This window comes from Aythya fuligula, chromosome 1, assembly GCF_009819795.1.
Source record: "Aythya fuligula isolate bAytFul2 chromosome 1, bAytFul2.pri, whole genome shotgun sequence".
NCBI classification, from domain to species: Eukaryota; Metazoa; Chordata; class Aves; order Anseriformes; family Anatidae; genus Aythya; species Aythya fuligula.
Genome location: NC_045559.1, coordinates 6,838,513 through 6,862,821, shown reverse-complemented (window position 1 = coordinate 6,862,821; position 24,309 = coordinate 6,838,513). Strand labels below are relative to the sequence as shown.

The 24,309-nt window shown below is 42.4% G+C and overlaps 1 protein-coding gene across 2 annotated transcripts in view; it reads right to left on the bottom strand.

Moving 5' to 3' along the window:
- Positions 1-24,309, bottom strand: part of CAMK1D (calcium/calmodulin dependent protein kinase ID) — a 219,428-nt gene that overhangs the window by 16,848 nt on the left and 178,271 nt on the right. For both annotated transcript variants that reach the window (XM_032183733.1, XM_032183724.1), the window contains exons 5-8: positions 23,791-23,917; positions 15,018-15,093; positions 5,480-5,592; positions 3,393-3,471 (exon numbers count right to left, since the gene is read on the bottom strand). In XM_032183733.1, the coding sequence (XP_032039624.1) occupies positions 3,393-3,471; positions 5,480-5,592; positions 15,018-15,093; positions 23,791-23,917 (395 nt within the window). The remainder of the gene's footprint in view (positions 1-3,392; positions 3,472-5,479; positions 5,593-15,017; positions 15,094-23,790; positions 23,918-24,309) is intronic.

The window sequence follows — 24,309 nt, the reverse complement described above, 5'->3', positions numbered from 1 at the left end:
GAAACAAAAAAAAATCTCATGACCAGGTTGCCAATTTATGTATAGATATATATTTTTATCACATTTAGATTATAATCTATGTGTTTAGAAGTATTCATGATTTGACATATTTCTTTCTAATTTATGGCTGATCCCAAAGATCTGGCACTGCAGGAAAAGTTTTATACAGGAGGAAGTAAAAGGGGAAAGCTAGAAATTGTCACTACATGGAGCCACCTCCTCATTTATGCTTCTCTACCTCATCATCTCCTCCAGCCAAGCCAGGAAACTTATCCACTTACACTAATTTTGATCACATGCAGAAGATAACACAATGCAAACACTATGGAAGGTGAGGTTGCAACAGGGAGGTATGCTGAAAAATACGTGTTTAGACAAAAAGATGGGATAGGATGTCCCCATTATAATAGTCACTGTACCCTCTCTGTTGGCTAAATGCTTGCACCCTTGTCCCTGACTGCTGGGACACTAAATACACAGGACAGAGGAACTCAAGCCTAGACTTGCTGGAAGCTTATATGCAGGCTGAGGGAAGGACACAGTTGACCACTGAGAAGAACCATCAAGCTCTCCACCTCCTCCTCCGCATTGGAAGGGGAGGGAAGGATGCCATTGCAACAGATATAATGGCTAAAAAGAGAACAGGAACAGTAAAAACCTCATTATTTCCTGGCATAAGCAATCTGGGTGGAAAATGCTTCTTGAGCAATGGTTTGGCAAAATGAGGTCTCACCACTAACTCTGAAATAACAGATGATATCTGGGAGAGCAGCCTCGATGATCCAAAAAGGCAATCGAGCAGTGTTTATCACTACAGGATCCAGACCCTCCAAGAATCACAGCACCTCTCCCCAGAGAGGTCCAAAACAGCGACATTTATGTTACAGGAAGATTTTCAAAAGTCAGGAGGAAGAAGTCATTGAGACATCTGCTCAGGAGCACATTGGGGAGGACAAAGGCAGATCCGAAGCCATTTTTCTGGATACGCTCATGCATTGCTTTCACTGTACAATCCTCCTTCTGCTCTTTAATCCACTGACACGTACTGCCTTCGCCACCTGCTGTGCTCTGCAGATCATGTGGGAGAGAGGTGGATTTGGGAATTTTGCAGGCAGCCCTGTAAATGAACCACTGCCTTGCAAAGTCAGACTGGCAGAAAAAGACCCCGGCCACAGAAACGGGGGAAATCCCTTTTGGAGGGGGGTTTCTTCAATGGAGGATTGGATTCTGTAGAAAATACCAAACGTTATGGAGCAGCCTGTGAGTTTCCATTGGCTGTGGGCCATGAAAAAAAAAAAAAAAAAAAAGAAAAGAAAAGAAGAATGAAAACTCTTTTTATCATTTTGTTCCTTTAGGAGGGCCCAGAAGCTGTGTGTGTTACAAGTGCCACGTTTCTTTGTTGCACTCCAGCAACCAACACAGATGTAGCGGGGCCAAGAGCTGGATGCTTACACTTTGTGTATCTTGGATATGGGGCTTTGGAAAATCTGCCTCTCAGTTATACAAATGGTCACCTCATTCCCTGCTGGGATTTGCCTTCCCATTATTTATTCTGTATTTCTAATACTGACTTTTGTAACTTGTTTAATTTCCTGAGGCTCAGGTCAGTATCATTTAGAAATGCTTTTTTTTTTTCCTCTCACCAAAGTCAGATTTCATTTCCCAGATTTCTTTTTTTGTCGCACTTATTGATGGGAAACACGTTTATTGATGGGGCACTGGAAAAAGGGCAGACCCAGGTCTTGACTTTCCCTCATCTCTCATTTGCATTGATGCCAGCCAATAACCCTGCTGACCCAGCTAATAACCATCTGTAAAATCTTTCTCGTTGTCATTATACGGAAAATGAAAAGCAACAACTTTGATTTTCTCGATGATTTATATTTCTTTCTACATCCGAAACTGTTCCTAGAACTGTTTTGATTCTACAGGGTGACCCTCAATCTTATCTTCAGCATAATTTGTAGTACAGCATCTGGCAGTCAGACGTTGGTACATCACTCCCACCGTGAAGAAGTCAGTGCCATCATGATGTCCTACTTTTGTAGTTGTAACTTTCTGCCTCCTTCATGAGTGCAAAACTATTAGTTAATAATCAGGGAAATTCATCACCCTGCATATTGGTAAAATATCATCAGTAAGTGAGCCAAAATGGTATTTTTTCCTCTGTAAAAACCTTTGAACGGATTTACCATCCATGTTGTCCCAGGACTGAGAGCAGCAGTGGGATGAGGCAAACCAGCTGGGGTCAGGGAGAGGAGCATAAACACCTTGAAGCCAAAACTACCCAGAAAAACACCAATAACTTCTTTGCCTATGCTTTTCCTAGCAGGCATTTTACACTCAGCTGCACTATGTGAGGTTAATCACTGGGCTCAGACTGCATCACCAGGACGTTTTTAAGGCCCATCAAGCTGTTTAGCTAGTTATGACACTGGCTCAGTGGCTTTCCTGAGGGGCTAGAGACACTCAGGAAAAACCTCTGTTCCCTGAGAAATGTACAGCCTAATGCTCTTATCCAGCTAACACTCCAGAAATTGCAAAAGGAAATGGTATTCGTGGTAATTGTGATGACATAAAAGCACAGTCTAATGCATACCTGGGGTGAAAATACCATCATTGACTCCTTTCTTTTGCAGCTACTGTAACTACCAAAGATAGTCTTGCCTCATATGTAATGATCCCTGACAAAAGACTTGTGTCTAAAGCCCATTTTTGGGTGCAGCTGGCAGTGTGGGGTGATGCTAAGCAAGTTGGTCAAAAGGCCTCGAGCAATTCCTGTTTCAGTTACGTGATCTGTGGATAATGTTGGTCAAGTCATCTATGTTCAAAGGCATCATCTCATATAAAGCACTTAATGGAGGGCCAAACTACGAATACAGCCAGACCAGGCACTTTTCTGTAGTCACTGCAGAGAAGCAGCATTGTTAGACTAATTCAGTCTCAGCTTATCCCTCTCTTAGTGTTTTCTGCTTCTTCCATTCAACAAGGCAGGGTATACAGCACGCCAAACCCGACCTTTGCTGCAAGCATGAGGTGAAGAGGTAGGCTACCATCTGTGAAGCACAGAGGAGAATTTTCTACCTCCTAATGTCCTCTTAGGTGCTTTGCTGTTACCTTGACAAAGACCTTATGAGCAGGTTGATACCCAGCTTTCTGCACACCTGCACAATCTGACCATTTGCCTTCAACCCCAAATGTGCTTTCTGGGCTCAGTCATTTCAGTGTATCCCACCACTGCACTACAGTCAACATAATGCAGCCTTTCACTGAAATATTGCAGATACTCAACAGGTTGATGCATGAGATTAAAGTCCATCACGTTTTTCCAGGAAAACCTGGAGGAAAATGTTCACTGTCCCGAGAGTTTCACAGCAGTGACTGTTGCTTACCAAGGGTGTCGTGCCGCTTGCTCACAGGTGTATCTTTTATTAGGGTCCTTCTCCATCAAATTCCGAATGAAGTCTTTAGCTATAAAAAAAAATAAATTAATTAAAAAAAAAATCATTTAAAACAATAGGTTTAATACTGAGTTCTGCAATATAGCCAGACCTACACTTAAGTTTCCTATTTACATACAACAGCAACCATAGCTCCCCATAGGTATGGAACACGTTGCTCAGATAATACAAAGATTGATGTCTGAACTAGTAAACAAATGATATGTGAACTAGTAAACAAAACTGTCAGGGAATGCTCACAGCTGATGGAAAGCCACCATCTACCTTCTTGAGCTGTCCCTCTTAAAATTGCCTTCAAGACCACCTTGCTCCTTCCCAAGCATCTTTTGGGAATAAGCATGGCCCATTTCCCGTCAGCAGGATGCTCCCTTGCTCTGAAGGCAAAAGGAGATTTAACAGAGGGACCAGACCACCAAGTGCCACGAGTACCAGAAAATGGTCCTAGTTCATTTGTCATTTATTGGTATACACATAACCAAAGTGACTTAGGACCAAATTTAAGGAATTTAATGTGACAGATAGAAGTCTAAGGCCTCTACTCCTGCAGGTACGCTTAGGAGTGGGGTGAATAATTTGGAGTCAGAAGAATTTGATTCTGCCAGCTCCTAGCTCCCTGGTCAGACAAGTGCTTCTGAGCACCTTAGTGGTCTGAATATGGCCATACCTGTTGGAGATGTCCGTAAATTGAGAGGGAAAGGCAAGGAGAAGGTCAGAAACTGCAGCAAGAGGAGCATTTCATGGCTCATTCCAAGCAACCGCACACGTGGGCAGTGAAGTGGACATGTGTATTTAAAAACCAGTTACTGAGGGAAAGGGACTCCCTTGGGCATGAGGTAGTGTGTTTTTAATTGACGCTAGGATGGAGGGAAGGGAGATCACAGCATGGCATGTATCCAGTAGTTTCATGAGAGAACAGCTGAAGGAGCAACAGCAAAGCCATATATAGCAGGAAAATCTTTGCGCTGCTGTAGGTGATGGACTTTCTCCCCCAAAATGCAAAGGAGTCTGCCAGCAGACCTTCATATTTGCTCAGAAAACTCTTACAAGCTTAAAAAAACCTCTCATCACATACATTTTAAAGCAATCTCTCCCAACTATATCTGGACTGCAGATGTAAGCAGCATGAAATGTTGTTCTATGAGGAGATAGCAGGATATCTCATAGGATCAGAGAATAACCCAAGTTGTAAGGGACCCACAAGGATCATCTTTAAAATAAAACACTTCTTTAATGTCTCACCTAAGTAATCAGTATTACTAAGGAATAAAATAATAATAAAAAAAAAGTATTTCCAGGATATTTTTGTATCATATGTTTTTCCTATTATTCATTTCTCCTCCTGCATGAAATGGCAGATGTTTCTCCAGGTTGGATAGAGCAAGGACACCAACCTTGTGTGACCTCCTGGAGGCCACAGCCCATCAGTGGCACCCATGGGATGCAATGCTGGCAAGCCTCTGCAGGTACAGGCAGGTGCTATGGGTTAAATGGCTTCTCTGCTGGGTGGGGAACTGGGGGAGCACATGGGCAGCTGCCTGGATCCAGCCACATGGACAGTACTCCCAGTTTCCAAATCTGCTTATTGTCCTTGTTTAGAAGCCATTAATTTTTTGCATTTGTCTTTGCTGTACACACTGCAGACTCACTTTGGACCTGCGGCACAGTTTTAGTAACAGAGCTGGACTACTTTCTCTATTCTTAGTGACACATAAAACACCTGCATTTTATTTGGATGTGATGGAGATATTGAACTGCTTTGTCTTTCTGGGACAGCCTTCTGCTATCTTCTTCTGTCCCAGCTACATTTTAGTGCTTTGTATGTGACTGGATGAAATGGTACTTAATTTGCTCTCCCACAAAAATAACTTCCTGTAACTATTTAGCTAAAAGAAATGCCCATTCCCAATAATTTTTAGTTAAAAGGAGCTCCACACACAATGGAAGGCACATATGGAGAACACCTACAAAAGGTATGGCTGCATGCATGCCTGGTTGTGGCAAATAAATGAGCTTCTTACCAGACTCAGAGATGTCATCCCAATATGGAGAATCGAATTCATACTCTGCCTTGAGGATCTGCTCAAAGAGTTTGGAGTCATTTTCATCGTAGAAAGGGGGATAGCCACAGAGCCTAATGGAGAACAAGAGAAGAGGCAAGTGACACTTGGACCCATCTCTGCCAAGAAGGTGAGAAAGGGGGAGGGAGGAGAAACTCTTATTTAGGACTTGTCCCATTAAGTTTTCAATCAGGGCAGGGCTATCATGAGAAAATTTTGTTCAGAAACATGTAAAAACACTTCTGAAGATTAGCACTGTTCATGACAAAGAGGAATTCTGGATTGCAACCTGGTGCAGCTGATCCTACAGTGACCCACAGATACCCTGACTTCCCTCTGCATGTTTTTGGGTGCATAGAGGAGGAATTGTTTTAAAATACGGACATGATCCCTTCCATCCTCTCCCCTTCGTATGGTAAGAGGAGCTTTCATGGGGTACAAAACCAGCAGAGCCTTCCTGGGCTGGGTGCAGCTCTGCTGTTACACTGGGAGAATCTCTCCCTTTCTTTCACTTCTGCAAGCTATTTTGCTGTCCTCTTCAAACTGCCTAAGGATAACATCCTTGCCCAGGTCTTCAGTGTTTATAACCAGACAGCCAAGCCCCAGGACAAGCAGGACATTGAATGTTATGTGAACAGTTTGAACTAAAGCAGTGAGGAGGTGGGGGTTGGCCTGTTCTCCCACGTGCCTGGTGACAGGACGAGGGGGAATGGGCTTAAGTTGAGCCAGGGGAGTTTTAGGTTAGATGTTAGGAAGAACTTCTTCACTGAAAGGGTTGTGAGGCACTGGAACAGGCTGCCCAGGGAAGTGGTGGAGTCACCATCCCTGGAGGTCTTTAAAAGACGTTTAGATGTAGAGCTTAGGGAAATGGTTTAGTGGGGACTGTTAGCGTTAGGTCAGAGGTTGGACTCGATGACCTTGAGGTCTCTTCCAACCTAGAAAATTCTGTGATTCTGTGATTCTGTGAAGCACCCTCGCAGTGCTGCAGACAGCAGGACATCCACTCTGCCGAGGCACGGCTCCTCCAGCCCTGCAGATGCTGTGTACAGGAGCACTACCTCCAGCATTGCACAGAGCAAAAACAGCTTCAAAGTCTGTGTGTCAGAGACCCTTCTCATCCAGCAGATGCTGTGTGCAATAGTCTGTCCCTTTCTGAGCGGACATATCAGCAAAGCTATCCCTTCTTCAGGTTTTAACGTTGCAAAGTGCCAGATTGACTTCTGAGGCTGGTTTTAGCCAACCCATCCTGCTCACAGTTACCCAGACCTTTTTTGTGTCTGAATAGACACGTCTTAATTTCTTCTTAATTTCTTCTCTTACCTCAAGCCTATGGTGTAAATCATTTTTTCCACATGCTTCCTTGATAATTAAATGATTTTTTTCCTACATTTTCTTAAACCCTAGACCAATCAATCTCAATAAAGTATTTAACTGGGCAGAGTCTGCTCTTATAAACAGACTGAAGATCTAGCTGAAACACCACACTGCAGCAACAACAGAGCAAGGGGGGAAAAAACTGTAAGAAATGAAATACTCAAGTTATTTATAACCCTATGCCAGTCGGCTGCCCTGGAGGTTATTTGAACCAACTCAACACTTGAGGGTGAAAGGAGCAGTGTTTTGTTAGCTCTGAAGAGTCAGTGTGCATGATAAATAATTTAAATGCAGAGTGAGATGTTGATCTGCATCAGATCCATATTGACCTGGAAGAACTCTGCTGAAATTTGCAGCATCGTAATGAAACCCCTGCGCTTCAACCGAATAAGACATCTCTTTATCTTTCAAAGCAGATGAGTCAGTCCTCATTTGTGTCCCACTGGATGACTGCCATTATCAAAAGCAAGTAAGATAACCTCGTGCCAGACAAGCATTTACATTTGGAGCAAGACTGCATATCTACTTGACGGGCACATGCCTGTGTATGGGGCTTGATGCAGCAATTCCTGTATGAGACCCATGGTGGAAATGGCACATAGGAAGGGCCATTAAGAATGGTGGTTTTAAATAAAACCCCCAAAAGCCACTCTCCATCTGGATAATACACACAAAAATAATAATAACCTGGTAACTGAATGCAGAAACTGGATCCAGCTCCACAGATGTCTTTGAAGAACATTTGTATATCATGATTTAATCTAACAAATCTCAGTGCTTAGCTCCCACAGTCTTGGGGACACAATCAGAATTTCACCTTCCTCTTCTTTTACACAACCCGCAAGATTTTGGGAGTGTTACTGATGGGTTGGAGAGGCTGGAGCCAGCTGCTGCAACCACTACGACAGCTGCTGGTGCAGAGGTGCCCAGGCTGGTGGAAAACTGCTCCTCCTCTGCCCCACTTTCCTGGGGGGCTCCGTACAAGAAGTCTGACAGCCCTCCATTAATTTCTTGCCTTCCTCAGCACTTTCCTTCAAGAAAACCAAAGTGCTCTGATAAAGCATTTTAAGGCGAGCAGACAGCACTGTGCCTGCTGAGGTGCTGTCAGGCTGCTCCGGAGAGAGAAATAACTCTCTTAAAATGTGCATCGTACTAATTACCTTGGCAGAGGTACAAGAGCACAAGTTAGGACAGCAATGATTTATATATGCTTGTGGCAGCAAAACATAGGAGCAAACTGCTGAGCAGCACAGAGCTGGGGGGCTGGAACCCTGCAAGCGGGGAGAGCTGAGACAAACGTGCCCCAGCAAGAGTCCCAGTCCTCCCAGAGCCTTTCATCCCTTTCCTACACATCCCAAGAGCTTCCCAAGCTCCTCGGTGTGCCTTGGGTATCGACACATCTGGGTATCCGAGCACCTTAGCAGTGGCAGGATGAGCCCTGTGATCACCCCTTGAGTTTTACCCCCAGGCTCCCAATTCTGCAGCTTCAGTGATGAGTGGGGAGGGCTCGAGAAGCGTTGGCCACTATCCCTGGTCTTGGGCTGGGAAATCCCTCCAAGCCAGCCTCCTGCTCAATAGTAGGCTGAGCACAGGGCAAGGGCTGGTCCTAGCTCATCTGGGGACAACAGGGGGACAAATGACCCACAAAGGGGGTCTCAAAGATGTTCCTCTAGGAGGCAAACCACAGAGAACCTACAGTAGAAAGCATTAGAGGAAGAGACCGAGCTCCCTAGGACAGAGGATGTGGCATGTGAAAGGGAAAAACATTCAAGCATCCTGGCACATGAAGGTAGTGGGAGCCAAAATATTGTTGTCCTTTACCTTAAAATCAGAGTTTGGGAAGACACAGAGGTTTACTGTAACCTATAGCCAGCACTGGCTTTGCAGCAAGGGATGGGAAAGCCCCAGTAAATTAGCCCAACAAACAATTTATGGCTGGAGGAAATTTTACTGGACTTCCAAAGACTGGGCCACATTCCAAAGTCCATACCAAGTTTTTATTTAATTCATATAGAATCAAAATCCCACCGACTTCATTTCCATCTGCTGGGATGTTTCTGTGTGAAAAAAATGACCTCACTATCAGAGGTTCTGCTGCTTTTATTTAGATATGCAGAAATACAAAAATATCCTCTCTGTCTTCAATGTGAAAAAATCCTGCCTAGTCCTGGGGGAGCTTCAGGCAGCTATTAGTTGTCATCATTTTCTAGCAGTTTCACCAAATAAAAGCTTTTTAGAATTATTTAACAACCTTACAATATCAGCAACAGATCTTCCATCATACTCCTATTCCCAGTCTTGCCTTAAAAGAGAATGGGATGCAGATAAAAAAAATAAACACAGGTGGATGAACAAATGAAAGATATTGCCAGAAGTCATTTCTAGAAGCCATCAGGAGAGCACAGTAAGAATACCAGCAATGCCTTCTTTCTTGCAGAGAAAGCAAACACTTGCAAGCTCCCATTACACACTGGGGTGATGCTAAAGGCTAAATAACCCATTCTCATGGGCATTGTCCAGCTTGCAATGCAGGAGGCACAGAGGTTAGTTTTACAAATTTTTTTTTTTTTTTTTTTTTTTTTTTTTTTTTGGTTAGACTAGAGCAAAGAATTCAGTAAGTGCTCAAAGACCTGAGACGTGTGGTGTGGGAAGTCATCCAAATTCTATTTATATGGTTAAACCCATGTAGTTCTTATTTTGGGAACGGCCTTCCATACTGGCTGATGTTAGTACCCTCATGAAATTGTGGACAAGGACATATTAGCATGGGGAATAAAAAATAAATCAAGAAGCAAACAATGATGAGGAATAATTTGGGGTTGTTTTCCCAGTCTAACTCTGACTTCCTGAGCAACCCAATGTATCAATCTATGTGTGTTTTCCCTCTGCTAATTCTCCTTGCAGTACCAAACAAGTAAAGTTATCACTCACTATCCTGCTGAGGCTTGCGTGTGGTACTGAGAGGGCGAGATGTTTTCAGGACAAAGGTAGAAACTTTTACTGGAATACTTTGTACAGTCCATGGCTAATCCTCTTATACAAACATTTCATAAATGATTTCATGCACTTGTTTTTGAAAATCAGCAGCAAAAATAGTCTAGGAAAGAATATGACCCAAGAATTACCTCAGATACCCACTGTTTATAAAAAGAATAGAAAAAAACAAAACAAAACAAAACAAACAAACATACAAAAAAACCCACAGTAATTCACTTGTCCTATCAATGAACAGAATCAGAAGAAAGTTCAAGGCAATATGCATTCAGCCTCACGCAGAAGAGATAGGATGCATTGAGCGTGAATGGCAAGGGGCTGAGGCAGAGCATCCTGTGGCCCCAGGCTCTTCTCCAGCTTTGGAACATTTATTTTATTTTTATTATTATTATTATTATTTTTAATCAGTTAACTTAATCTTCATTATATCAGGTATACATGGTATCAGTATTTTAGCTCTGCAGGCTTTTGCAACCTCTCATGTGACCCAGGCAGCTCCAAAACACAGCTGATGGGAATCCAGTGAGGTCTCCTGCTCATATGTTTTATGTTTTGAAGCTGAACACATATCAAAACTATCTTGTGATAGGCAGAAAGCTGAGTTCAACAATGAGGCTGTTTCAGATTGAGAAATATTGCAACTGGAATAACAGGAAATTTCAAGCTGCTATAATTAGTTCTTGTGAATAATGACTTCTTATGCAAAACAGGTTTTGATAAAAGCTCTGCTGGTGCAGCCTCTGCAATCTGGATGTCGTTAACGAGAGGCATTAGAGACTGGCACTGAAACAAAGGTATTCTTTCCTAAGACATACTTCACCTTGCCTATTACAGAAACAAATATTTGTCAAGAGCTTTGCTGCCCAAGAAACAGTTTGTTCTTCCAGTGTCATAAACTGAAGGCTCTCATGTGAGACCGAGCATGTGTCTGGAGGCACTCAAGCCACTTACAGTAATAATAGCTCAAAACATCTTTAATATATGCCTGGCTTCTGTGTCAGATTCCCCTGAGTTTCCATCTTCTTAAATGATAACAGTCTGTTCAGAGTGGCTGTGAGGAGTCGTGGGAGAGGCGGGGAGGTGATGCAAGTTGATGGGCTCTGATTTCCCTATGCATAAATAGGTCTCCATCTGGTTTGCTGGTGTGGCACTTGCAAGACAACCAAGCCAGCTGTTAAACCTGTGCCCATCACTGTGGTATCAGACACCCAGGAAGGGCTGCTTCCTTCCAGATTGGGAAGAACCCTTCTTCTTCTCTATCTTTACTGCTCCTCTCACATACAATTTTCTATAAGGACACATCTATTGCTTCTGGCTGTTCCTAGAAGTAAGGGGGAGATCCAGTTCAAGATTAGGACACATAATTGTGGGTTGGGTTTCTAACACCACAGTACCGTCATCAGAGATGGAGTCAGCCAAGACTGGAGAGTGACACAAATGAAAGTTAAAGCAAATGGAAATGTACTGAGAAGACAGGGGGTTGGGAATGGAGCAGGGGGGTGATTTGGTTGCCTAAACACAGGCATCTGGTGCTGTGCAACATGGTCGTGGGTACCCTGCTATCCTCCATCTGCTGCTCCAGAAGAAAGCTCCCTGCAGTGCGTTACATTTGCCAAATCCACGTGGCTGTCCTGGACACCCCAGCGTGGCTCTAAATGTGTATTTTAGGCAACTGAATGGCACATCCCAGTGAAGGGACTGCCTGCATCCACACGGGCTGGGTTGAGGTACCCATGTGAAGAGCCCAGTGGCACAGGATAAGGTCTGGGACACCCATGTCCCTGGAGCACATGGGACACCCAACCTGACAAGGTAGGTCACGGGTCTATGGGGGGCTGGATTATCCTACAGTGACAGCTTGAGACCAGGTGGGCCTCTGTGAGTGACTAAAACAGCACATAGCACCTATGTGAAGGGAGCTGACGTGGGTCCTGCAGTGCTGCTGGCTGTACCAGGGAGCTGAAAGATGTAGCTCGTGTGCAGAAATAATCCAGAAGGTGATTTGATCTCAGACCCAATCCCACCCAAGCAGACCGAGTTACAGTCTGGTGAACACATTACCACACTCCTGAGGAAACATATTATTGCCATTCATTTTTGCTGCACATAATACAAATCAGGTCTTTATTACATGAAGTGCAGAAACTCCCAAAAGGCATCCTTGTCCTGCAGAAAGAAATTCATAGGGACTCATTCTCACTAAACTGATTTAAGCCTTCAGGGCTGGGAATTCCCTGTAAAGCAAATAGTGAATTAATATTTGAGAAGTGCATACACCTTGCCTGACAAGACCAGCACATGCTGATTTGGAAAAGAGCAAGAAACTGCTGAGGTGAACCTCACAGAAAGAGCAGCCTCGCCAGGTTTATGGATGAGATTGAAACCTTTCCCCCCTGGAAGGTGTGTTCATGAACCAGGAGGTGGCAGGGATATTGCTTAGCTCTGTCTCACCTATTTTCCTCACACATAAAAGCAGCAAATGAAATCATATCAGGTCTGCCAGCAGAAAAGACCTTCGGTGCATGAATCATGGTTGAATGGGACTGAAAACCTGACAAAAAGCAGAACCAAGTTTATTTCCAGGAACCAGGATGCAATAGTTCATCCCTCCTGCAGGCTGCCAGGTGGAGACATATTTTCATGGTGAAAATTTGATATTAAACTGAACCTGGGGAGTGGTCAAGCCTGGAAGCAAGGCAACATACCGCTGTCTTCCACCTGCAGCCTCCTTTCTATCTCCCTCTGAAACTGGTACTCAGCAAAGTACTCTGAAAACAAAAGGAACGACCCTACCTGGCTGTCCTGCCATGGCTAGCAAGAGCCAAAACCAACAAGAAAATATCTAGGGCTCCCATGCTCATGTTTGCTTGTGCAAGATGGCAATCTTGCATCAGCACACCCCATCCTCATCTAAAAGAGCCTTAGGGAATATTGTGTGAAGCAGCCTCTAAGTTATCTTGGCATGTCTGCTCTCTTCCTTGCTGCTGTGGTATGTCCCACTGGGTTTTGACAAAAAGTCAGTGAACTGTTGATTTTTGCTTTGTTATGCAAAAGTTTTTTTGAATCCAGCTGTTGATGGTTTCTCCGAGGTAAATCCACCCCCCTTCAAAGTTTTGTACTCAAGAACTTTTCAAATATTCATGCAGAATGGCAAAGGCAGTCACAAGGCTGATGTGTGTGGGCAGGGCTTTGCTTTAAATATATAAACATACATGCAAATAAACAAATCCTGCCCCTATTTTAATATATAAAAGCTATTTTGGGTCATATATAGTTTATGTTCAAGGTTAAATGAAAATGTAAAGAATGAACTTTGCACAGAGTGGATAATGCAGCAATGAGGTGTGTCCTGGCAAAAATAGTTCTACTACACCATCGAAAAGTTATTCATGTTGACAAGCCATGAAATGTTTGCATAAGGAGAAAGGGAACAAAGCAGGAATGCTTTAATGCTGAGCCTCATTGGAGCTGCCTTTTTCCTGCAGTCTTGTATAACTCTGACAGTTGTGTAAAAAGGAAAAAATAAAAACATAGAAAGGAAAGCACTGCTAGTTCTGGCATGAAAAGGCGTTTGTTTCTGTAGCAGTCAACAGCTAGATGTGCTCTCCTGCGCACAAGGAATAGGATCCTTGTGCTGTGTGGTTCCCTGAGTCAGCCCATGGTGACAGCCTGACCTCGTCTTGAAGACCTGCACAAGGTAGGGATTGCTCCTGCTTCAAAATCAGCTGCACTGTGAAGATGCAACTACACAACTGCTGTTTGAATGGCGTACATGAGCTCAGGAACCTGACCCTGAGCACAGACCAGCCCATCAGGATGGTACCCTAAGTTAGAGCAGGCCTTCCTACAGGTTCATGGGGAAGAAGTTCTGCATTTCCCTCTCAATCCACAGTGATTTCATATACTCAGCTGGATTCAGATGATGGTTTCCTGAAATATTAGGGGTGCTCTTCTCCAGGTAGCACTAATGACCCCTGGTACCAGGATATCCCCACCACAACAGTAGCCAAGACACCTCTGCAGTCACTGAAACAGGAGGGGGCTCACCCACTCCTATGGCTCACACACTGAAGGTGCAGCCACATCCACAGCACCGGCTGTCCCATTTCATGGAGACAAGCCTGGATATAAGGAAAACCTCTTCCCCATGAGGACAGTCTAAGCAGGGAACAGGTTGCCCTTGTATAGTCCCTGAGGAGGACTTCAAGAACCAACTGGATAAAACCTTGGACAACTTGGTATGACCTGAAAGACAGGACTAGAATTTTCCCGGGAACCCTTTTAACCTAAATATCCTATGGTCCTATTAAATCTTTGTAAAGAAGAGTGGCAGATACTGAACGAAGACAGGCACTAAATCTCCTTAAATATATGGGTTCTGAGACTCATCTACCACTTTGGGAAATGCACAAAAGTCCTGGTCCTGTAGCTTTCTCAAGCAACCATACCCTACACTCTTGACTAGCAATTAGTCCTGTCAGAGGAGCAAACTCAGCTACAAATGCAGAGGCTTAACAGCTTCACGGAAAAGCGATGGAATTGACAGAGCAGGAATCAGCTCATCATCTCCTATGGGACTTGAAAGTTGAAGGTGTTGGATGTGTTAAAGAAAATGACCTCCATTTTCAGTATAAGTCTCAATATTTTGCATTATACTTTGATGGAAATAGTTCACAGTGGTATGTAAAAAGCTCTTGTCTTCTTGTCTGCCTGTGGCCCTCCCCAAGGAAGGAAGCCAACACAGTGACACCTCAAGAGAGGTGACGCTTCAGGACACATCCATGGGCATGGTGCTGTGCTCTGTGGACATGCCAAACTTGTTTCTAATCAAAGATAACCTGAGCAGAAAAGGGAACAACTTCATTGACATCACAACCTGAAGAAGCCCATACTATTATACAACATGTAATTTAGGCAGTAGTAGGGATTTTTGCCATTTTGAAGGGTTCTTGTTCGTTTCCTACAGCTTCTGCCCAAATTTATGTAACTGGGACATATCCAAGGTTCACGTTATACTGGCTTGCAACTGTCAGAGATTAACTTTCTTTGAGCAAGCTAAGTGGGAAAATGTATAATGGGAGAGCATGTTTTAGGTCCCAAAGCCACCTGTGAAAACCCAATGGATACTCACAGGATGTATGCGATGACCCCAATGGACCAGCAGTCCACAGCTTTGCTGTAGGGTTTCTGGGCCAACACTTCAGGAGCTGAAAACAGAAGGCAAACAAGCACACATTACAAGACCAAACATTTGAAAGTTGCCAAGAAGTAGGACTTGATAGTGCTCCCTGAATCCTGAGGCTCCCAAAGGCTTTTTGTTGCCTTCCACATTTAGCCCTCATATTTGCAAAAATCATGGTGTTTTCAAACCTCAAGGAGAAGTATTCCTGAAAATGAGAAAATTCCCTATTTTCTGACTCCAGGTAAAGAAAGGAAAAGCAGGCACATAAAAATACACAGCAGTCTGAGGGCAGTAGGGCCATCAGCTGCCTGCCAGAGGAACTTTAGGAGAGTTGGAGAAAAATGGAGCTGAGAAAAATGGAGCAGTGCTGAGATGCACATTCACCCTGACAGCCTCACAACTCCAGCACTTTGTGCTGCCAAACGAGGGACTTCAAGAGGCAATTTAGGAAGCACACTGTGTCGGGGAGATGATGTCTAGGTTTGCAGGAGAAGGAGAGACATCACCATGCTACCACCTGATGATCAACGAAGCCTCCTGGGTGTCAGAGTCAGAGGGAATCATTTGTCCTCCTGCCTCTGGAAGTAAGAAATGAAAAGCAGCAGGTGTTGGAGACATGCACAAAGAACTAAGCCTTCTCTGCCTCTACATAGCTTTCTGCCACCATAGCTTGAAATTTGCTAGAAGTGAGAGTATGGCCATTTATTGAAACTCTTTGTGAGTCTGCTTTCCTTTCTTCAACCAGTGAGAGTTGAAAGTGCTTTTTATTTTTATTTGGGAGCCTGGAGCATTATGCTTTCCCTGTTGGAACCTTTTAGTTGCAAATGCTTAAACCTAAAATTTAAAAACCCATGACTCTAATCTTTTTCATGTAAAGAAGCTTTAGCATTTTCAAAGCAAAATGTCCACAATAATGCAACAAATCACTGCTTGTGGCATTCCTAAAGCAGACTCACCACATGGGCTCTTCAAAACACAGTATTTCTTGAGATCTCTGGAGTTCAAATGCTCCACAAAAAAAAGTAGTGGAGGGTAAGTCCCATCAAAAGTATTTCTGTAGTGTTATGCCTTACTATGCTAGTATTCTTAACAACCACAGATCAGTTACTTGAAGCACAGTGAAAAAACGTGTGAAGCATATATATGTATTACAACTCGAGCATCACATTCATTTGTTATATATGCCTTGGGGTACTGGTAAGGACTCTTCAAAGAGTTATCTTCCTATGCTAGACAAGCCAACAAAACTAAGGTCAAAAGTGCCAGCAAGGAATGGAACAGAAAGTAGTAATGAGAAACTGAAAAGGCTTTCTGGTGCTTGGGCATAAGAGCTTAAAGAAGGGACTGAAGGGAAGACAGGGCAGATGAGCGAGGGCATCTGGGTTGTATTTCCACAAGGAGCAGAATGATGGAAAGGGTTGAGTCACAATGGGGAGATATTATATAAAAAGCAGAAAATTCAAGGGAATGTGGGTAAAGATATAGCTGGCAGACAGATTGAGAAGGCTTTGGAAGTGTGAGGATTGCCCTAGCCTGCAGCACAGGGTAAATGTAACCTCAGTCTTCAAGTCATCCAGCAAACTGGGATCGTTGCATGCATAAGAAATTTAAATGATATTTCTGTTATATATTGTTAATCTTATTACAGTATTGCAAAGTGGGAATGCCCCAACACCTATCCACTGCATGGTAAAGGAGGTTTCTTTCCACTGCACTCAGGTTCCTGACCTGGCACTGGGTGCTTGGCAAAAACCTGCACCCCAGTTCCTAAGAAGTCCCTGACTCCCTCCAGGACTTTGGAACACTGCTGTAGTTTATCAAGACAAAGATAAAAATGTTCTTACTACAATAGTGAATGGAGCTGTGTGAATATAAAAGACATCTTCTGTTGCCACCCAAATGTAGTTCTATTCCCAATGGCTGGGTGAGGGTTTGTCTGTCAGGTTGGTGCTAGTCAATCCAGTGGGAGTGAATTTGAAGAACTGGGGAAAAAAGAATGAAGCACTGGAGAGCCATCCTATTTGGCTTGTTATTGCCTCCCAGGTGACTTGGCAAGCTGTTAGCATGTCAAATTTATATTTCTCTTGTTGCTCATTTAACAGTTGTTCCTCAAAGTCGATTAGGACAACCTTCCCAGACAATCTTTGCACCCCTTAACTTCACTTTCTTTCCTGATTCACCAAAATTCAAGTCTTCTAAAAAGACTTTTTTTCTTCCCAAAATTTGCATCAAATTGGGCTTGTAAGACTCGGCTCCTTTTTCTGTCCCATCCCTTGTGACTGCATTTTGTGACAAAACATGCTGAAGAAGTGAGTTCATTTTCCCCTGTGTTTAGGTGTTTATATGTCTTCCAACTCTCCTATTCTTCCAAATTTCCAAAATTTCATTCACATATCTCTTCTACCTTTGACTGTCTGTTCCTGTTTGCACCATTTTCAAGATTGGTAAACATTATACATTCCATATCCCCCAAAGAAAATATTATGCAAATGGCTCTTGAACACCACAGATCCAAGTGAGCTCCTGACATTATACAGATATGCCACATTAACATAACAGAAAACAAATCTGAGATGAGAGGATGTGAACTATATAAAGATTCTCTCTCTCTTAAACAACAAAGCTGTGTTGAAGCATTTCTGTCTGTCTTACAGGAGTGAAGTGCGCTGATAACAGGCAATTGTTGCTGTGGATGGTGGCAGGTAAGGACACCACAGGATGAAGCCCAAGGCAAATGTAAGGCTATTACCTCACCTTTGGTAAACTTTAATGAAAAAAGTCAGAAGCTTTAAATAACTATTTTGAGGCCAAATGGCTGTTTTTGTTTTTATTCCAAAGAGCAAATATATGACAGAAGCAGAACATAGCCAAGCATCATCTGTGTCTGAGATGTAGAAAAGATGAAAATATTTAATGAGCTGAAAAACAAGTCAGAGAAGCCCTTAGAAATGAAAGTAGATCAGTGCCTGCAAAAGCAGGAAATGCAATGAAAAAAATCCAAGAGCTGACAGTGTTAGAGGATCAACACAGATGACTGAGGAGGCAAAACAGCAGTAAGGAGAATGGAAAAGTCAAAACTCCCATTTCTGGTGCCAGGAAAACACCAGCTGAGCAGAAAGAAGACCTTCATTCTTTTGGAGCAGCCAAAGCAATCGGAAGGACAGGAAAACCAATCCTGAGTGAGTTATACCTTTCTTTGGATAATGAGGGCACTCCACTTCAAGGCCAGATGATCTGCTGATTTACAGCTAGGGGTGGGTTTTGTGCTTTTTTCCTTTTTTTTTTTTTTTTTTTTTTTTCTTTCTTTCTTTTTAATTAAGAGAAAAATTTGAAGGCTTATTTAAAATTGAGGTTTTAAGAAAGGGTTCAGAATAAAGAAGTTTGGAAACCTTTCAGAGAACTGCGCCACTACCCCCAGTGGGCACAGCTATGCTGATAAGCTCCCTAAAAATGCAGCTGCTAGATGCCAAAACCAGCAAGCCATGCTCTTGCAAAGAGCTCAACTGATGGGGATTGCTCTGATACTTTAAGCCTGTTGAACTAATTGTACAAGTGAGTCATGAGGGTGCCTGCTCTTCATACCAGCCTCATACTTAAAAGCAGTTGTCCTTCACTCCCATGATGGTGCTACTCCCCGTAGATTTTGCTGTCTCACGAGAACTCAATCTAATGCTATTTTTTTCTGTGGTTTATATGGCTTCCCACAAGCTGCATGCCAGAAGGAATGATGCATGTCAACAAAGGGTGCTGGTTTTGAAGATTCCCCATAGGACTGACAAATCAGAATGCTGCCATAAATGTAGGATGAATAAAAAATAAAAATATTTAAATCTAGTTAAAATAATCAGGGACTTGCTTACATTGGGCAGGGACGCAGCTCAATTTGCCCTACAAAGGGGCCTTGTACAAGCCAAGGCTGGGAGTTCAGCTGGTAACTATTTAGTGCCAGTTTCCATCACGTAAGCAAGTCTCACAAGGAAAGGCGGGTACAAGACGGCCATGAAATCCAAGAAAGAGGATGATTAACAGGCAGGGTTTGCAAGGGGCACCATACAGAGCTGGTGTAAGCCCTATAGTGTAAGATTCTTGAGGGTACCACCTTGAGAAGTTGAACAGAGAGGAACCCCACACCACTGAGCAGACAGCTGGTTGCACCAAGGCCTACTCTCTCGCCTTGAGCCAAAGATGGTGCAAGAGCAGCACAAACTCCACTGCTTCCATGCACAACATCTTCTTCACAGTGCAAACAGGCTAAAAGGCATACAAAGCAGCTTTACCACAAGACCAGAGCCCCTCTTCCACTGACTCCTGAGATGAAAAGCACTTCTTTCCCTCTCTCACACAGTCCTACAGAGTTCAGCTTGTCCTGGTTGACCAATACTTTGCAGTTTGGTGCTGTGTATTAATGACAGTGGGGTTTTGGTGTAGCCCTGCTGGTTTCGTTTGCTCCAGTTGTCCCTTTTCGATGTTACTGAGTCAGATTGAAGGGAACCATCATGGGACATAACGCAGCTACAGCCACACACCAGCACAGTCCATTTCAGGGAGCTGAGCAACTCCACTGTCACCAGCCTGTGCCTTGATGAGAGCAGTTCCCATGCTTTATTTTTACTTTATTACTCATGTTACTGCCTAAACAATTCCTGGGGTTGCTTTTTGCTAATAAGTATATTCCAAAGGCTTATTGAATATTTTCAAACCTTTTATTCAAAGGATACTGAGTAAGTCAAAAGTAAACATGGAAATCTGTTGTTTACTTAAGTGCTTCAGTCGTGCACAGGGCTAAGAGAAATGGCTTTGATAAGATCTGGAACTTCTACTGGATTTCTGTCAGAGATAAAAGGTGTGAGATGACCTTTCCTAAAGGCACTACCGAGAATAAAAACAGCAAGTGAGGTGGGGTGTACAGAGATCAATCACAAATTTGGGGTCCGTCCCAATCCTTATAACAGTGAAATATAAATAAATTTTACTTAAAGTTGCTTTGGACCCCTGAGCAAAAATTTTAAATCTCAGCAGGATTAAGATATTAGCCAGCCACAAACACAGTTAATAATTCAGTGTCTCTGCAAATGGAGATGAGAATGCTGAGAGAGTTTCTAACATATTTTCCAAACTTTCCAGTGTTCCTAAGTACCTTGTGAGTCTAAGTTCCATCTGCAAAAGTAACTAAAGCTTTTCAGAGACCAGCTCTCACAGAAAGCAAGTCAGTGAGACCTACTTCCCAAATAACCAAAATCCCTTTAGAGAAATTTGCTGAGTGACTGGAGAGTCACTCAGTGAGCGCCCAACTTGACATACCTCAAGGACAACTCATTTTCACACAGGTTTTGAAAACTTCCTCCATCAAAGTCAATCTCTTTTAAATGGTCTCAAGCCAAGCAGCCCAAATCTGTGATGTTTAAAATGGCATATCACTAATGGCTTATACAGGTCTTGCCCATAATCACACAGATCACTCAGGGGCTTTGGAAAACACCACTTCTACTCCATTCTAGAAGAGGTGAGAAGCATGCAAGCCAATCCACACATAATTTGCAATAAGATGCATCACAGAAGCTACCTTATTTTACCTAGTTTAGGTTGTTATCTAAAAGTTGGGTGTCTAGTCCCAGCTCATCACCTGGACTCCCCCCATAAGAAATGGAAGGACATAAGAGTGTTAAGCAGGTAAGAAAATGGAAGACCTTCTTATTAGAAAAGGTTGTATTATCAGACCAAAAGTAAACATTTAGATTTATATCTTAATAAAAATGATAAACATGCTCCAACCATGTCTAATTGGGTTAAATTATTGTATTTTCAGGATAGGACAATAATCTTCAACAAGTCTCCTAAAAGAATAAAGTCTCTGAACTCTTGACAGTAATTTAATCTGTAAGGCAGAGCCTTAAAAGCCAGGCCAATGTGCTCATGCATTACTGGTTATGCACATTTTAGACATCCTCCAATTCAATAAGATACAATTCAATTTTCAGAAGGAAAACTGATATTTCTTAAGAAGCTTAATTATAATTACACCCTTCCTTATTTGGTGAATTTCTGAACCACATAGACAGGAATTTAGTGTCTCAGATACCACCATTCTTTAGAGCTAAAACTAAGAAAAGCTGAGTTAAAAATTGAAATGCAGGGAGTTGAAAGTATATCTTATTCAGGAAGATTAGACAGAAATGGCAGCGGGCCTTGCATGCTTGCAAATGTGAAGGGCAGCAGACCTGAGTTAGAATCAAGTCTGCTACAAAGTCAGAAGCTTGAGCAGCATTTTGCACAGCAGGATCTGACGAGATCCATTTCAGGAGGAGAAGTATAAAGAGTAGTAGATGTTAATGACTTCTTAACTGAGTCCTGGTGCCTTTGGCATGTGATATATGCCTATCTTTTTTTTCCCCATCAGGATTTTAAAAGCAAATTAAACTGACCAAAATAAGTAATTTCTCACTAAATCTTAGAAAATGGAATGTCCTACATATCTTTAAAGAAAAATGTTAGGAATTATGTTGTAAGCTGTGGATCCTTGAGTGTTACTTCAAAGCTAGGTGGAATATCTTGGAAAAAACAAACAAACAAACAAACAAAAAAAAAAACCACACCCTCAACAAAACGAGTTGGTAGAAAGGTGTGGGGTTTGACTGTATTTTTGTTGTGCCATTAGGGGGAAAGTCTGTTGCATTTATTTGAGGTCATTAAGCAAGTGCAGCAAATTGGAGTGAGGCTGGAAGGCATGAATGCTTTCAGTTGCAGACAAATTGCAGACTGTATGCAGAAGATGTGTAATCAGGTGTAACAGTAACAGAGGCCCATTTGTGGGCATCATAGTAGTGACTGACAAAAATTTTCGGTGCTTGGAAAATGTTGTCTGGGCAACTAATTACTTTAAAAAAAAAAAAAAGCAGCAGTAAGAGGAGCTGTCTCCTGTGGAAAAAGGAAAAGGAATAGAACAAATATTTTAAGAGGTTTTCTTTGTGAGAGGAGAAAAACTCCTGTCAGCACTTCTGAAATAAGTGGCCATGACCTCTTGCACTGTGATGAGTGAATTCTGTGCTCAGTAAGGTAATGCGGGACCTGGAGGCACTTGTGTACATATCAGCATCCAGATCATGAGTAATGAAAGCTCTCAAACATCTCTCCAAGTGCTACAATTCATGTCACGTGCTCTGAGAGTTTCCTTTCCAAAGCAGCAAGTTTTCTTATATAAATGGATATACTGAGAAGCCATATGAGATCACACAGTGCCAGAGCAGAATCACACTCCCTCATTTTCATCAGTGCTTCAACAAATATCGTCTTAACTTCCATGAGTCTCGCAGACTTATTTTAGTCAGTGCCCATTTCAGAGCAAAATAAAACATGTTAATTAAAGAGAAAAGAGCTGACAGTAAAAATGATGAAAATTGCTGTCTAAGCTCTGTTCCTGCTAGGCCTTTGTAAGAAGATTTCCAGTCCAATGTCATTACACAAGACAGTTATGTACAGAGTGCATCCTGACTCATATATCTTAAAATAAAAAAACTTCGGCCTGATGGCTTCACAATGGGAAACATTTTTTCTGACGTTATCAGGACAAAGTGTGCCTGTGCAGCATAAAGATAATTGCTGGAAAAAAGATGTTCCTGGGACAAATCTGGATCTCCGTGTCATAACCACATAATCTGTTTGGGTTCTCATACAAGGATATCATTGGAGGTATGAAAATGGATGTGAGGTGGTAGCTGCAAACCAAAAGGAGACTCTCTCTGATGCTTAGAAAACATAAGGTCTTTCCTACTGGAAAGAAAAAAATAAATAAAAAAATCCTTTGGGAAGGAATTGTTTTACTTTCATGTATTTAACCGTGGATAAATCCCAGAGATTAATGTCCCTGTCCCTTCCCATGGCAGGGGGGTTGGAGTTAGATGATCTTTAAGTCACTTCCAACCCAAACTATTCTGTGATTCTAAGATTAATTTTACCCCCTCACTGGCTGTCTAGGTATTGTAAGAAACACTGGCTTGCTGGATGTCCAGTGCATGAAGTGAACCTTTCAGTGTTTCCTCAAACAGACCCTGTCATCACCTGCCACATATTTTTCATATTCAGTTGCATATTAGGATGCTGGTAAGTGTGCTCCTAATCAGTAGCCTGGTACAATCACTTCTGAATGGACAAAATATTGAACTATATATGTGATTGGAAATAAATTGATACCACCAAGAAAGGTTCATGGGTCTAAAAAGCTTTTAAATATTATATCAAAGAGACAGTAACTTAGTGGGGCTAAACATGTCTGAATAATTGTAGCTCTTTCGTTTTACTGTCTTCTGTCAGGGGAATCTGCGACACACTATTCTTTGTGATTAAAATTATATGCTACATTATGGGAAGCGTCTGGGTTTTATAGGTGTTTGCAGAATCGAGGTATTTGACTACATTCTTCACATGTTTTTAATTTAGGTACAGGCAGAGGCTTTAAGAAAAATCCTTTTGTAAAGAAATGAAAGCTAATCCCACAAACCCTGAGCTGGACTGCAAAATTGGGACTCAAGAGAGAAGAGTACACAGGACACAACACCAGCAACTTCTGAAATCTCTAGATCTAGAAAACACCTGTAAAATCTCCTGTGCACTACATATTGGCACTAGCAAAGAAGTTTTTTTGTTTGTTTGTAACCACCTTGATTTTCACCATGCTTCTGTATTGTAGCTGGGAGGAGTGGATGGACAGTATAACCAAACCTCTTACCAACATAGCCAGGAGTCCCGCAGGCTGTGGACATCACATCTCCTTTGCCCTCCATCTTTGACAATCCAAAGTCACTGATCATGATTTTTGACTCTTCATCCTGGCTGTAGTAAAGCAGGTTCTCAGGCTAGAAAGAAGAATAAGCAAAGTGGGGTTTGAATGTATAAATCCAGTAACAGCACTTGTTGGCTAATGCTTCATATTTAATACAATCCTTAATTATAACATACACTAACATCATTCAGTCTGCCTAAATCCTACAGATTTGCTCGTACAATCCATATGGAGAACCTCTCCAGATTCCTGTGTGGTGACTTATGGGAGAAGCCGAAACCTTGAGCTTTGAGTAACTTGTCTGTCATCATGAACTCCTCCTTTGGCACCCCAAATATGAACAAATCCTTATCTCTTACTCAGAAGGTGTGTCCAACATGCCAGAAGAAAAGAAAAAAAAAGGAAAAAGAAAAGAAATGAAAGAGGGAAAAGAAAATAAAAAAGAAAGAAAAGGAAAGAGAACAT